Genomic DNA, 15,144 nt, shown 5'->3' with positions numbered 1-15,144 from the left:
GCACCCCTTTCTAGCAGTCGCACAGTGCCGCGACTCCATACAAATGATGGACAAAAATAGAAGGAGTGGTCGGAATTGGCTGAAACTTCACACCTAGAAGTATTATGACCCTCTAATTTCAAAAAAGGAATCGGTTTTTCTGTACCGGTTACTCATTTCGAGAAAACCGAGTTTTTCTTGCATTTTTATATGAAAATAGTCATTGTGGACATGTGTTGATATAAGTGGAAGGAGGCATCAGAATGGGCTGAAACTTTACACCTGAAAGGACTATATCACCGCAATTTAAGAAAAAAAAAAACGTTTTTCAGCATCTGTTACCATTTAATTAAAAAAAACTTTTTTTTACAATTTTATAAAAAGGTAAAATAACTCATAATCATCGTAGACATATGTTTATAAAAACCGAAATAGTATTCAGAACTTGTTGAAACTTTACACCTAAAAGGACTAAGCCATGCTTATTTCAAAAATGAAATCGATTTTTCGGTACCGGGTACCCATTAAAAAAAAAAAAGATTTTTTTTTTACATTACTATATGAAAGACAAATAAGGCATAATCATTGCTGATTGTGGTGTTTACGAAAACAGGAAGGAGTCGTCAGAATTTATTGAAACTTTACATCTGAAGTGTCTATATTACTCTAATTTTAAGAAAGTAATCGGTTTTTTTGTAACGGGTACCCATTAAAAAAACACCGAGTTTTTGCACATGATTATTTAAAAATGAAATATGGCATATCATTGTTGCTAAATGTTCAGAAAAATAGTCTTAATTGTCAAAATTCGTCTAAACTATACTTCCTAAGTGAATACGTTATGGTAATTTGAAAAATTAAGTCGGTTTTCCTTACATGTTAACCTTTAGAAAAAAAAATTCTTTTGATTTCATTTAAAATAAAGCATAATCACTGTTAAGTAAGTAAGTAATAATAACTGTTATATGGTAATAACATATAATATGTTAATAAAAACCGAACTAGTTGTTATAATCACTCAGTTTCAGTGTCCTCAGAAGAGGAGGAAGTGATCACTGATTCAAATGATTCCATGCTTTTGTCTGCTTCGTCACTTTCAACAATGTATTTATTAAAGCTGAGATCAGAACCCTTTAAATATTTGTTTCTCTGTTTTATATTTCTTTTAAATGCAACTAATGGATCTGACGATAATATCAAACGAGTCATTAAATCCGTATTGCTTTGTACTCTTCCAGTTTTTCGAGAATGATTAAGCCGATATTTTCTTATGTTTTTGTGTGAACATTCTAAGGCTTCTTCTGATAATGAACCTGATAAAATAGGTGGAAATACAGATTAAGAAAATAAATGAAAACATAGCTTTAAAATCATTACCTATTGGTAAATCAAAGTATTTAATTACATCACATCCATGTACTAAAACTTTATGCACTGAACTTGGCATGTTATACCAACCATAATTTCTAAGGTATAACTCTCTTGTTTCGTTCAACAAAACACTAAACTCTTGGGTTTTTATTTGTTTTCCACAAGAGAGGACTCTTAGCACCAGAGAAAAATTCATGAAATTTTAAACTCGCGTTGAGCAACATTTTCCACTAATAGTAAAACGTTGAAATTTTTGCACAGGTAATGTAATTAGTTAGGTGAACAAAATTATAAAAAGACTCAATCAAAAAAAAAATATATAAAAAAATTGGACCTCCCTGATGTGCATACATTTGTACTATCATTTTCGCAAGCTGGTTTTGTTTGCTGCTTAAGCAAAATAGTACTCTTTATGCAGATGAAGAGTAATAGGTATGTTATTTATTTTTATTTTCTTTTTGTTCGCCTTTCGTCTAATCATTGGGGGCTGTAAGGTGTCTCGATTGCATTTATTTCCTTACCCGAATTGGTTAACATATTATTTGTAAACTGGTGTCATTGCTCTATATATATATATATATGTATATATATATAAATGTAAATCTTCGTATACCTTTGTTTTTGGCTCCCATACCGTGATGCATATTTAAGTATTTTAATTAGCTGATAATTTTTTTCATTTCAAAGCACCCTGTACCTCTTAATTTTTTTTTTTGCACTTTTAGCTTTAATTCAACACCTTATTTTTGACAAGCGAACCAAAAATTTAGATCTTAGGGCATTCAGAAAAAGTATTGTAAATATAGATCAGCTAAAATAATACCAAATAAAAGGCATTTAGTCACTTTTTCAAAATTGAAAATTTTCAAATATTGGAAAAAGTTGGAAGAGATTTCGATTGTTTCTGTTAGTAGAAGGTCCAAACTACCATAACCAAAAAAAAAATTTCACGAACTTTCAAGATGTTTTTTTGTTTTTGTCTCCAAAGTTTACCAATTTTCGGATTTTGGTATGTTTAATCATGTATTTATTTATTAATAAAAAAAAAAATATTTGTATAAATTTTTTTTCCATGAACCATACAGTTTTTGGTTTGTCGCATATATCTTTATCAAAGTGCAAAAGTTGATCTTGCTAGGAATAAAAATGTATTTTTAACAAATTTTTACCTGCGACCACTTTTATGTGCGAATCGCCGAAATGAAATGGTATGTAGAAAATAGGTGTACTTTGAGGGGGTGTGTGAGGCTGAAAGTTGTTTTTATCACAAAATAACTTATGAACTTCTCTTAGTTGGAGATTTAGCTATAACTTGACATCAAAACATCTAAGTTTCAAGACAGTCGATTTTTGTATTTTTGTCCACCTTCGCGGCACTGTGAGTCGTCGCAAAATCGTCTCAAAATTTTGCTGGTGTTGCCAGACATTTCCTCTTTGCGTGCATTTTTTATATATTGCCTTTCGATTTTGTTTCTGAAAAATTGTAATTATTTAACTTAATTACCAATTCCTAATATTTGTTATTTCTTTTCCTTGATTTGTTTCTTTTCATCAGAAATTGCGCTCAAATTAAATGCAAATACAAAAAACGTGCCCAATAAATAAAAAAAATGTGATTAGTATTGCCATAATGCAACCCTGCTGCGAGGTTGCAAAATGTAGACGCGTAAAAAACATAACTTTGAGTGTGACACAATGTAGACGGCGTCGTTTTCCAATTTTGTATGGGAAACAACAACACCGCAGATTTTACGGTTAGAAAACGTCTTAAAATGTAGACGTCTACATTTTCAGACACTATTTGGAACGAACTGTGAACACCCCAATTGAAAAGTACGGGATCGCTTTCTAGTAAAAAATGGTAACTTCTGTCAACTTCAACATAACCTCCAAATTTTGGTTGTAAATTTTTGCTTATTTTGTATGTAAACACATTCAGCTCGCACATGTAAATACCCTGCAAACCATTTTTACAGATTATTCTGAATCATAAAGAATTTTTAAAGAATTCGGAAAGATCCCATCCGATTTTTTGCCGAATTTTCTAAAATGAAATAAATTACGCACACTTCCATTCTTTTACGAAATTTCGGAAGAAAATCGGTAAAGGAATGAAAATAATGCTGCTATGTGAAGAATTTCTTGCAGACTTTTTTCAGAATTTTCTTTATTTTTCGTACAGAAATTTCTTTACGACTTCGCGTCAACCACTTCATATAATTTTCTTTGAAGATTCGGAAAAAAAATCGTTACAGAAATCAGATACTCCTAAAGATTTCGTTAAGATTTCGGGAACTTTGGTTTGCAGGGTAACCAAAAATACTTTCAAATTCATTAGAATCCACTTACACAACAAGTAATTAAATACTTTTCAACATGAATTAGCAGAGTGCACTTTTCTTTTGTTTACAATTTGGTTGCCAAACACACTACAGCTGATCGTTTGACACATTTACCAGAATTTACCAGCAAAAAATTCTCGGACTAAAACTGGTAACTTCTGACAGAGAGAGAACGGTATTTACTCTCTTTTTTCTCCTCTCAATAGTCAGAGAACCGAGTACGGGATCGATTTCCAGTAAAACCTGACTGATTCTGACTAGTCCGGACTCGTACGGGATCGCAACTTAATATTGCAGTAATTATTGTGTAGCTCGAACACACCCTCAAGACCATGTCTGATAAAACGCTTGCTCCGCTTTGCGTGTTTGAATTTCTGATAAATAACTCCGGATTCGTGATCAGCGACGCCAAAAATCCCCGAATAACAATTTTGCAGTGAATCCAATGAAGTTTTTAAAAATGAGCCGCTGTTTTGAATTTTCATAAACGCCGCTCGAGATATTTTAAGACCTTGCCTGATTTTATATAGCTAAACCATTTTTGGCGAGAAAGGTTACAAAGAATACCTCATACTTACGTACGTGTTAGCAGAGATGTCAAAAATGTTCGTATTTGTTTACATAATACATATTTTGAAAATACAAATACATTTGCAAATACTTTTGAAATCACATGTTCATATCGTCACCTGAAATACATTTCATCAAATTACAAGTCCCCACCTCACATTGCTTTATGCAAAAACAAAGTTTGTTGGTTACGGCTTTTGTGTATTTCAGGTGACGACATGTATGTACATGTCGTTTCAAAAGTATTTGTATTTTCAAAATACGTACTTTTTATTTTGTATTTACATAAATACAAGTAATTTTAACATCTTTGCGGGAGAGGTTGCTTTCAGCGCGTTTTCACATAAAAATGAACCAGCTGTGATATATACATATGTATGTAACTCCATGCATTCGATACCGTCCAATGTCTATCTTCTTAGAGAATAACCGGTTTATGATACTTTTCTCCGGAAAGAAGTAAAATGTCCATGCAAATTTGCATGATTTAAAAATTATTTGTACAATTAAAAATCATTTAACTTTATTTCATTTCTTGATTTCTTTCGCCAGTTTGTTTTGTTTTAGTGGTTTTACAAATGAAAAATCGTATTCATTAGCTTGACTTATCCTTACATACATACATACATATATGTATGTTTGTATGTTTGTATGTCGGTTTCAGTTTCACGCCTTTTCTTAATATCGACATGCTATTTTTGTAACCAACTTTACGGCATTTACCCACATTGTGTTTATATTATTTTATTATTTTTATTTGTTTGTTCGCCTACATATCTGCTTGCAACTTTTCTTTCCTATTTTTATTTATATATAGATACATACATATATATATATTTTTTTTTATTAGTACTAAACATGATGCATAAGGAATTTTTAATATGAATCTCTTTACAATTAATTATGTAGGTAATTGAATATGTTCTTTCTGTTCTATAGCAGCATTAATTTTTTTTTTTTGTTTAATTTCCCGTTAAAAAACTCGCATCGAACTAAATTATTTAAAAAAATATTTAAATATTTAGTCAAGCTGCAAACATTTAAAATGGGTGTAAGCTTGTCAGAATGAGAGACAAGAGTAATTTTTTGGAAATTTTTAAGTTTACGTAATAGTATAAATAAATAATTCGTGTTCATACAAAGATTCTCAGAGATATAAATTTAATTGCTTTGAAAATATTCGTGCTACTCAATACGCGCAATGATCCAGCAGCACTGCCACTAAATACATTTGTATGTTAGGTCAAACACTTTAGTACATGCAATTAATTTTAGAAAATCTAAGCTTACTGGTATCGAAATAGGAGGGTTTTAATTTTTTTTTTCTCAATCTAATTAACTAAACAAACAATTAGCTTAATTACATTTGTTCAAGTCAGTTTAAAAGAGACCTATTGAAGGAGAAAAAGGTGTATGTTTGACAACTGCTCAGTTTAGATGCGATTAAATAATAAAAATACATACATGCTGATTTCATGCCGGGTCTTTCTAAATATTTTTACAGCATTTAAACAAATATAGAATATTTAGCAATTGCGAAATTTAGTACTTTTCTCTGATCACTAATATTTACTGCATTTTTAACTTAAGCTGTTTTCAGAAATGTATCAAGCCAAAACACTAGTTCATTTTATTTTTAAACTATAATTGAAGGAAATGTCTTATTTGCGTAACTAAGTTCCAATTCGGTATTTAACAGAGTTGCGCATATTGGATATTTCCATCAATTATTGTTCATAAATAAAAGAGAATGATGCTTTGGCTTGAGACATTTTTGAACACAGGGATATTTCTTAGCTTATTTGAATAATTTTGAATAGTATATGTATGAAGGTTTTTTTTTTTTCTTTTAATTTTGCTGCGTTACATGCTTCAATAGCAGAATTTTAACTGGTTTAAGTATTGTTATTAAGCTTCTCAAGTATTTGTTCCTGCATTTCCAGGCATTTCGGAAAGAAACGTTCCAAAAGATTCACCTTACGCTCTTCTATCAACATGCGCTTGCGTGAGATTTCCAACTGCTCGGCAAGCAGTATATTCTTTTTGCGCACCTCATTAAGGTACATTGACTCCAAAGAATCTGTACCACCCTGCGCTGATACCACCATATTATTAACGTGCGTCGTGCGCCGTCGTCGCGGTTGTCCGGGTGCACCGCGACCTAGCCCTGACGTTGGTGGCTGCATTGTAGCAGCACTGCTGCTAGCACTAGCAGTGTTGTTATGATTAGTATTGCCAGCGTATTGATTATTATATACTGGGTTGTCAGAAGCTTGTTGTTGTGTGGATGATGTGGCTGCAGCTGGCGTAGTGTTTGAAGTGTAATGATTCTGATTGGCGGCAATTTGATTCGCTGCGTATGAGTTGCCGCTATGATCATACCCGGCTTGTTGCGGATTTTGTTGTGCATGCTGCTGTAGTAATTGATCCGGATGTTGTGAGTTGTTTACTGTAGTTGTATCAGGTGGTGGTGCTGATGAAGATGCTGGAGGACGATACTGTTGGTATTGTTGTTGCTCCTGCAGTTGTTGCTGTTGTTGCTGCTGCTCCAAAAGTTGTTGTGGTGTTTGCAGTGTATGCAATTGTGGTTCCTCATAATCATCATCCTGTGTTGGTGGCTGGGATTCGAAATGATTTGGCTGTGGGTAGTTGCCGAAAGTATGATATTCACTTGGGAACTCAGCTTTAACCTCATCAATAGGGTCACTGAAAAGCTCAGCGGTTGTATTGAATAGTGTTGTAGTTATACTGGAATCAGCGAGAAATTCACCCTTCAAGGAAGATAATTTAAATGTTGGAATTAAAAAGGTATATTATTTTTCTTGTCTTTCCTAGAAGGTAAAACATCAACTGACGCTTACCTCAACTTTTATGTCAATATCTTCTGTGCTTGCTGGCACGTCTATTGATACAGCAGTATTGTTATTTTCCGCCACCGATGCATTGGTAGGTGCTTCTTGCGTATTGGAACTCGATGTAATACTTGTGGGTGAGGACTGACGTGCCGATCGTGAAGGTGACGGTGGCGACGAAACTTCACTCAAATCGATATCACGATTATTTTCCAGCGCCTCCTTCGGTACCGGTGAGGCATCTTTTGGGCGATATTGGTTCTTAAGTATTTTATCAATTATGGCAAACTTTTTCCAACGTACGCAATTCTTGTCTGCTGCTATCTGTTTTTTGACTTGTCTGCAAGTGTATCAAAAAGTTAATTTTTATCAATTATTTGCATGTACATATAGGTTTGTATGAATGAACTAATGTATAATTAGCCATAAAACAGATATTTCTCGCTTACAACGATTTACCTGAACTTTGCGCGCGTTTGATTAACTTTCGCTTGTATTTCCTCTTGTTTCACGTCAATATCGAAACGGTCCTTCAACTCAATAGCCCATTTTGCGAAGAAAATTGTATTTTTTCCATGCCGAGTCAAACGCCAATTGTCGCGACCCCAAATCTCGAAGAAACGTTGCTCTTCTTTTGCCGTCCAGTAGCGGCGTTGCTTTTCCTTTTTAGAGTCCAACTCAGTAGTTTCAGCCTCGATTTCGGCTAGCAGTGGATTCAACGTCAACTCATCGTAATCCATTCCCGCCTCTTCCTCGGACAGCATTTGAATAGGCCGGGGTTAAACACTCGATTTTCAATGGTAAATTTTCTGTATTTTTTGCCAAAATGCAATTTGTGCTAGATTTTCGGTATAAAATTTTCTAGTTTTTGCACAACTGTCGGCAAGATAGACGCAGCGGGGCTAAATTGACGTTTATGAATCGTTGTGGAAATGTCAAAAAAGCAAAATGCACATAATTGCATTTTAACTATGTTTAGTGTGCTGAAGGAAGGTTTTTAATAGAAAGTTTTGCAATTGAAAGGTATATATGTAAAATAGAGTATGCAAAAATTTTATTTAATAATAATTCGTTGGATATATTTTATAACCGCTAATTAATCAGATATTCTTTATTTGAGACATTCTTTACATGTTCAAACCAACTGGCAACGCCGACTGTTTGGTCACGTACTCAAATTCTGAGGAATCGCGTTTCTTTATTAACTCTGTAAAAACCGAATACATTTATTAATAAAGTGAGTTGTTGCAATATTTTCATTCAAATAAATTTTTAATTTATTTGTTGCGCCGTGGGTAAAATGGTACAGACCATGATAAAAAATATAGTTTGTTATTATCATGGTACAGACATATTGTTGAATATATTTGGACGGTTCCGATGAATTAAGGAAGTCCTTGTAGGAGTTTTGTTGGTGCAACAAGGTTTTAAGAATAACTTCGGGTGCGGCAACTCAGTTTTGCTTCAATTTTATTTAGATATGGAACGATACCATGCAGGTATCGATACTTTTACTGGGAAGTAGTATCCAAAGAAAGTATCAACCGGAGTACGTATAATAAAGTTCCACTCGAACAGTAGGGCCGTGTATAAGTCGCTTTACATCGACTTTGGTGATGCAAACGGAACGTTTATTATTTTCTTCATATGCGGAATAAACGTGGAGGAAAACTTGTCGAAGTATCGAGTTTCGATACGAGTATTTGTTTTTCGATACATACTCAGTGCTGTAGAATCGCGGAAAAGTTAACTCGCGAAAAAGTTAATCGCTCGGCTAAGTTAACCGAATTTCAGTGTTCATGTATCCTAATTAATTAATTACCCTTGGAAATTTCGGCTAAAATTTTCGAGACTCTACTGTACTTGGTTCAAAAGTATCGATAGCTAAATTCCTAGGTATCGATCATGATTCAACAACTACAGGTTGTATCAATCGTACAAAAACAACATTTACCGTTGGTATGAACTCCTTGTGTCATCAACATCTTTTTTATCTATTCATATTCGTGTGTATATGTATACCCTGCATACCAGGATTGCATAGAATTCTGAAAGGTTTCACAATTTTTTTAAGAATTTTCTTTAAGAAATCGTACAGAAATTTCTTTACTAGTTCTTGTCAACCGCTTCATATGTTTTTCTTTACAGATTTCTAAAAGAATCGTAACAAATTTCCGACACTCTTAAAGATTTCGGGAGCATTTGTTTGCAGGGTATATATATACGTATATGTGTATGTGTACGCGGATATGTAAATAAAGCAAAACAGACGACAATTTGACACAAGCGTGCTCATAAGAAGAAGCATAGCTTCTATCGCTATCACCTGTAATTGATGCGCCTTGGGTATCGATCGAAAAGTATCGAGTATATACTTGTATTTACTCGTATCTTTTCATTCCTGATTTCATTGGCATTTAATTTTTTTACTACCTGTATAAAAGTATTTGGAATTTATTTTACGGGGAAAAGTAAAATCTTATGAGTTTTCGTTGGCTGTACCGTTATTAAGGTATGGGCAATTCCGACAATGAAACGGTTGATGAGAACCAACCACCAACCCATACTCAATCTGCAACGCCTGAGGATGACGCGACAAACCTACCAAGGCATCTTCGACATCGTTACTGGAATAGTTGGGAGGAGATGCGTTTAGTAGAACTATGGCGGCTGCACAGCGATGACGTGACGACATTAAAGCAAAACATTCCCATTTTTCGTACTATATCGGAGGGAATGCGTGAATATGGGTTCCATGTGAACGCTCAGGAGGTCCGGCGTAGAATTAACAATTTCAAAAACAAGTATATGTAAGTTTAAATGGATTTTATACAAGTTTTTATTTCAATAATCACACGCTTTTGGTATCTTACTAGTGCCGAGAGACGTCGTTTAGAACTAGATGACCAAAAACTCAGCGACTGGCGCTTGTATCCGCTAGTCCATTGCCTGTTAGCACCGCGTCAAAAGAATCAACTATTAACGCATCAAAAATTAGTACGTAATACTGCTATCATTATTGGGTCAACCACTAACTTGCATATTTATTCTCTTCAGATTCTGGATCAGCTATGCTCAAAAATACCGCAGGAGTTGATAAACAAAGAGATACCTTTCATTGAAATTATAGACAAAAAACCCGTTCAGCAATTACCTACCGTTGCTTCAAATGAACCCGAAGTAAAATATGTACCGCCAGCGCGTTCACAGCGTTATCAACCACGAGTCAAGCCCTATCCCAGAAGTTTAAGCATCGACTCGAGCTTTTTCTTGCGACATAACTTCAACAGGGAGAGATTTACCCAAATACTTGTAGATAATAGCATACTCTCTGACCAGCGTGATGCAGCTCTTAAGCAACTGAAATCAGAGGAAAGGTCATTCAAAGCCTTAGAGAGCTTTCTCACAAACTGGCAAAAGAAGCACGAAGTCGTATTGCAGCGCTTACAATGCGCTGAGGCAAAGTAACAACAACTTCTGAATTTTTATAATAGTCCTCGGTTCATTGTTAGTTGCGAAACCCTCAAGTCGTCAATAAGATTTTTGTTTAAGTTTTGTATGATTTAATTTTTTTAGTATTGTATTGTCATTATTTTAAGTTCGTCCAATGTCTAGTTAATTTATTTACTTATTTTATTTTATTTTTTTTTTTGTTTGAAAGGATCTACTTCCGCATTTCAATAACGTTTTTTGCAGAAATCTTGAATTTTTACCTCAATCGATGTAACATGTCTTCAGGAATAAATAAACAAATGGGTGACATTTTATACTTTTATTTTTAATTAATCACCTAACTATAAATATTTCGCTTTCGTATTTTTTGTTACAAATGGTTGTGGTTTTTGCAAGCATGGAATTAGTTTATCTTAGTTTTAAATACTGCGGATAATTACAATTAAATAAACAAAAGCGCACTAGATTCTCTTAAGAACCGATCGAGAATATTCTGAAACAGGCTTTTTTATTTGAAATCTGTTTTTCCGGTATCTGCTTTTTGATAAGGCAAACTAGTGAAAGCACTTAAACTTAATTGAATATGAATATACTTAATTTTATAGTTGCAAATAAAGTAACTGTACAAAGAGAGAAGTGGCTATTGATAACTGGAGTAAGAAATATACGCTATTGTGTTTCATTTTTGCTGCTTACTTTGAACTGTATGCACATAGTATCAAGTAACGCTCTACCGGTATATATATATATATATATACATATATATATATAATTAGAAACGAATTTCAAAATTATATTGTTTGCAAATTATGTTACTTTTTTATTTTTTATTATTTTTATTTAAAATATAGTCCAATCTGTAACAGAAACCAAAATAATAAAATTTTTAAAGCTTCAATTGTAGTCTAAGAAAGTGAAAGACTCAAGTCGTTAAAAATTACCGTTGATTTTTTAGAATTTTTTTTTTAGTGGAGGGTGTTGCGCATTTTCTTCCATATAACACACGATCAAAATTCTAAAAAATCAACGGTAATTTTTAACGACTTGAATCTTGCACTTTCTTGGACTACAATTGAATGGGCTACAGAACTGCATACCCGAAAATTTTCTAAATATTCTGAACAAAAATTTGGAAATTTTAATGACAATATTTTGAAGTTTGATAATTTTTTTTTTTTATGGAATTTTCGCAAGCTTTGAAAATTTTATTATTGTGGTTTCTGTTACAGATTAAACTGTGTATATTTTAAATGAAAATTATTAAAAATAAAAAAATAAACATAATTGGCAACCAATATCTTTTAGAATTTCGTTTCTAGATAGTTGAACGCAGGTGTATATGTTCCTACATATTGTTCAGTTAGTTGACGTGTTGCTAAATTTCATATCATCCTACTGCTTTTCATTCCACTTAATTAAATGCCACAAATCTGTATGTATTTTTAAATGCCTACATATGAACAAAAGGCAAAGGCGCCAAAAAGCACGACGATGATGAGTATTATTGCCACCCAAGCGGGTATGGTTCCTAAAGCAAGAAAAACAAACAAAGAACATATTTAATATTAATGTTTTAATCGAATTTCTTATAACCACTTACGTCGTTGCTGCAGACTGTGTATGCACACTTTATTGTCTACGGATATTGAAAGGACCGCCGCTTCAGTATCACTTGAAATTGGTGGTCCCTCCTCGTTTGTGATGGGTAAGAATTGTAAACCGGTTACGAACATCGAATGCGCATTGGGAATGTGGAGAACGCGCTACAAATAAATAAACGGCGATTAATTTTCCAATATTATTAATGAATATTTGTTGATTTTATTACCTGTAAACTGAAGGCAATGTAGATAGAAACACTGCCAGTGAACATAGTGCCCACCGCCACGAAACGACCATCATCGCGCACAGCCAACGAGGCTAAGCTCTCATCAATTTGCACCGCGCTGCGTAACTGCCCGCTTATGCAGTCCCACTGTTGTAGGAAACCACGTTGTTTACCTACCTTACCCAGCGGATTAGTAATAGAGAAGAGACGATATTTATCGCGTTGCGCTTCAATAGTTCCATAACGGCAACGTTTATACAGGTATTTCGATCCCTCAGGTGTAGCCCATTTCAGTTGGTGATGTTGTTTCATACTCGCTAGATCCCACACTAAGCCTTGACCATCTTTCGAAATGGTAACTACATATTTGGAGTCCGGACTGAAATCCAAATCGTCGATTTCCTTAGAGTGTGCGCTGTGTAATAAAGCGTTGTAAATCTTTCTCAATTAAAAAGCAGTGCATTTATTCTCACCTCACATCGTTATACTGCACCATGTGTGGAAATGACCACACCCTCAAATGCCCATCTGTGCCACCGGTGGCCATCAATCGCCCATTGGGGCTGATGCGCACAACTCGCTGCAAGGGTTCGGTTGTCAGAAAATCTGTTTGCACTGAATCCCCAGCCTTGATGTCAAATTTTATGCGCTTCAAGTTGGCGTTCAGATCACTAGTCTTCTTGGCAGCACCCATAGCATGTCCATTCGGTAAATCTTGAACACCGGATCCTTGTGGACCTGCTGCGGCCGCACGCCTGTGTAAACCATTTTCGTTTCCATGATCTGTTGCACCATTGCCCTTTGATCGTTTTTCCTCTGCTCCCGTTGACGCATCCTCTTGTCCCTCATATACAATCCGTGGATTAACAAAATATAATTGACAATGTGATTCTTGACCCGCACACAAATATGAGCGTCGCCCATCGTTGCGCACGGCAAAATTCATGACTACATTGGCACCGGTTTCATGCCGCACTACCTCCTCAGCACAAAAGTGTGTGCCATTATGATAGATTTCGTAGATTTCCTATTGAACAAGAATATTAGTTAATATAAAAACTTGCTAACAATAAATCCGGCACACTAACAAAACCGTTTGCTACGCCTGTTTTAGCTGAACCACCACCTCCTGCGACCAGCACATGTCTACTGGTGAGCATTTCAATGGCGTAAAGTGGAAAATTAACTCTGGCCAGCAAACCATCGCTAGGTCGGCGTGTTGGTGCCATTCCTTTAGTGATGAATGATTTCTTCTGTTGTTCCAGCTGCCAACTTAACTAGTATTGCTCCGCTTACAAGGCTTGTTTGCTGCACTTTGCTTCAGCTGTTTATGTCCAATCTTTCGTTGTTTCGAGCAATCTTTTGTATTGGTATTGTTGTTGCTTTATCTTGTTCCGCTTCAACCTTAATTTGTCAGTCTCACATGAACGTGAATTTTTTTCCGTTCCTTTTTGATTGAACTTCAAATGGAGATTCGTAGCATTAAAGTGGGTTACTCTATACACAGGCTTAGCTGAACCTTTATTTCACACAATTTATTGATTATTTTTCTATTTAATTAATAATTCACTACATTTACATAGTTATTCTCTCGCCGCCTAGTTCAGCTGTGAAAGTTCCACGTACTCGTATCTTTTCTCCACTATTCGTGTTTGACATTTGTGTATAGGGCTGCCAGCTTCGCTCAGGCCGTGCCATTTTTGGCCCATTTTACTTCGAATAGCATTTGATTTTTTTAATTAGCACAAAGCACAGAGGGGCACTTTTAAAAAATAGTAATATTTCTATACACTGGTGAAAGTCTTTGCATGTACCTCTCTTTTTCAACTAAAATGTTCGAATTTCTAAATTTTGTCATTGCACTTTTGTTTAACTTTATTGCTAATTGGGAAGAAAATAAGTAACTATATTTCCATTAAAAGGGGGTGGATGCTTTTGAGGCACTTTTATTTTTTTATTTGCCACGTTTTGGGAATTTTTTATCTTCAATACAGCACCTCATAGCTGAGACTGTGTTTATACACGGAAACTTTTGTCGACGCGGTTTTTCACATTCCCTTTTGGTGTTGCTCGTTTCATTTACACACGGCGATTTGTGTGTATGCAATTGTTGTTGTCAGCTGTGAACAGCGGTTCAATTTACACAGACGAACGAGAGCACAAAGCGTGTTGCAGCAACACTCCCCCAAAATCCTTTAGGGAACGTGTATGCTGCTACAACAACAACAACAAGCACAAAGCGTGTTGCCCGAGCACGAGCAACTCGGTGCCCCTCTCCTATCCTCCTCTCGCTCTCTCCAACAAACGTCGAGTTGCGGCAACAAAAATCGCCGTGTGTAAATGAGCACTAAGGTAAGTTAGCAGCCGTGATTGTGAAGCGCTGCCACTGGATGCCAGTGCGACAAGTAATAATGCAAAAAAAAACTTAAAACGAGATTTAGTTAAAAGCATTTCGGTCATACAAACATAAATGATTATAAAGTTATAACTTTTTATTTACTCCAATAAGCCTGAAATACTTCTGAATGTTTTTCTTGCTGTGTTTATTTGCTTTACGGGTGGGAACAGAAAGAACAGCCAAAAGCCGGAAATTCGTGTCGATAAAAGAGTTCACATGGATAATACAGTGCTTGCGGCTGTTCGCCTTGTTGTAATAGGGAGGCACATTTGGCCGTCATCAATTCGCCACTTCGCTGGTTGCTATTGTTACGATTATCCTCGAAACCTTGAGGGATTTCCCAAATATACT

The 15,144-nt window shown here is 35.0% G+C and overlaps 3 protein-coding genes across 4 annotated transcripts; 1 reads left to right on the top strand and 2 right to left on the bottom strand.

Moving 5' to 3' along the window:
- Positions 1 to 5,398: 5,398 nt before the first annotated feature.
- On the bottom strand, positions 5,399 to 8,042 carry LOC118735935 (TNF receptor-associated factor family protein DDB_G0272098). Its single transcript, XM_036465975.1, has 3 exons — positions 7,574 to 8,042; positions 7,124 to 7,454; positions 5,399 to 7,033 (listed from the first exon to the last, which is right to left on the bottom strand). The coding sequence occupies exons 1-3, from the start codon at positions 7,876 to 7,878 to the stop codon at positions 6,158 to 6,160; spliced, it is 1,512 nt and encodes a 503-aa protein (XP_036321868.1). The 5' UTR covers positions 7,879 to 8,042; the 3' UTR covers positions 5,399 to 6,157.
- Positions 8,043 to 9,500: 1,458 nt separating this feature from the next.
- On the top strand, positions 9,501 to 11,234 carry LOC118735934. The gene is made up of 3 exons (XM_036465974.1): positions 9,501 to 9,924; positions 9,991 to 10,111; positions 10,172 to 11,234. The coding sequence occupies exons 1-3, from the start codon at positions 9,629 to 9,631 to the stop codon at positions 10,580 to 10,582; spliced, it is 828 nt and encodes a 275-aa protein (XP_036321867.1). The 5' UTR covers positions 9,501 to 9,628; the 3' UTR covers positions 10,583 to 11,234.
- A 550-nt stretch (positions 11,235 to 11,784) lies between these two features.
- LOC118735933 (prolactin regulatory element-binding protein) lies at positions 11,785 to 14,059 on the bottom strand. Of its 2 annotated transcripts, XM_036465973.1 has the most exons (6): positions 13,975 to 14,059; positions 13,484 to 13,914; positions 12,869 to 13,422; positions 12,396 to 12,810; positions 12,168 to 12,330; positions 11,785 to 12,095 (listed from the first exon to the last, which is right to left on the bottom strand). In XM_036465973.1, the coding sequence occupies exons 2-6, from the start codon at positions 13,622 to 13,624 to the stop codon at positions 12,010 to 12,012; spliced, it is 1,359 nt and encodes a 452-aa protein (XP_036321866.1). In that variant the 5' UTR covers positions 13,625 to 13,914; positions 13,975 to 14,059; the 3' UTR covers positions 11,785 to 12,009. The 2 variants fall into 2 exon arrangements, with proteins under 2 accessions (XP_036321866.1, XP_036321865.1); XM_036465972.1 differs by having other exon boundaries at positions 13,484 to 14,055.
- Between the last annotated feature and the right edge of the window lie 1,085 nt (positions 14,060 to 15,144).

This window comes from Rhagoletis pomonella, unplaced genomic scaffold, assembly GCF_013731165.1.
Source record: "Rhagoletis pomonella isolate Grant_MI unplaced genomic scaffold, Rhpom_1.0 Rhpom_scaffold_00003, whole genome shotgun sequence".
Taxonomy (NCBI): Eukaryota; Metazoa; Arthropoda; class Insecta; order Diptera; family Tephritidae; genus Rhagoletis; species Rhagoletis pomonella.
The sequence above is the reverse complement of the archived record's forward strand: the minus strand, read 5'-3'. Positions and strand labels throughout refer to the sequence as shown.

Excerpts from the sequence above, each read along its gene's own strand:
- LOC118735935 (XM_036465975.1), bottom strand. The coding sequence starts at position 7,878 with ATGCTGTCCGAGGAAGAGGCGGGAATGGATTACGATGAGTTGACGTTG. Across the intron at positions 7,455-7,573 it reads CAAACGCGCGCAAAGTTCAG|ACAAGTCAAAAAACAGATAG; the intron begins GTAAATCGTTGT and ends ATACACTTGCAG. Across the intron at positions 7,034-7,123 it reads ATATTGACATAAAAGTTGAG|GGTGAATTTCTCGCTGATTC; the intron begins GTAAGCGTCAGT and ends TCTTCCTTGAAG.
- LOC118735934 (XM_036465974.1), top strand. The coding sequence starts at position 9,629 with ATGGGCAATTCCGACAATGAAACGGTTGATGAGAACCAACCACCAACC. Across the intron at positions 9,925-9,990 it reads AATTTCAAAAACAAGTATAT|TGCCGAGAGACGTCGTTTAG; the intron begins GTAAGTTTAAAT and ends GTATCTTACTAG. Across the intron at positions 10,112-10,171 it reads TATTAACGCATCAAAAATTA|ATTCTGGATCAGCTATGCTC; the intron begins GTACGTAATACT and ends TATTCTCTTCAG.
- LOC118735933 (XM_036465973.1), bottom strand. The coding sequence starts at position 13,624 with ATGGCACCAACACGCCGACCTAGCGATGGTTTGCTGGCCAGAGTTAAT. Across the intron at positions 12,811-12,868 it reads GTGCAGTATAACGATGTGAG|CGCACACTCTAAGGAAATCG; the intron begins GTGAGAATAAAT and ends TTTATTACACAG. Across the intron at positions 12,096-12,167 it reads ACACAGTCTGCAGCAACGAC|GAACCATACCCGCTTGGGTG; the intron begins GTAAGTGGTTAT and ends TTCTTGCTTTAG.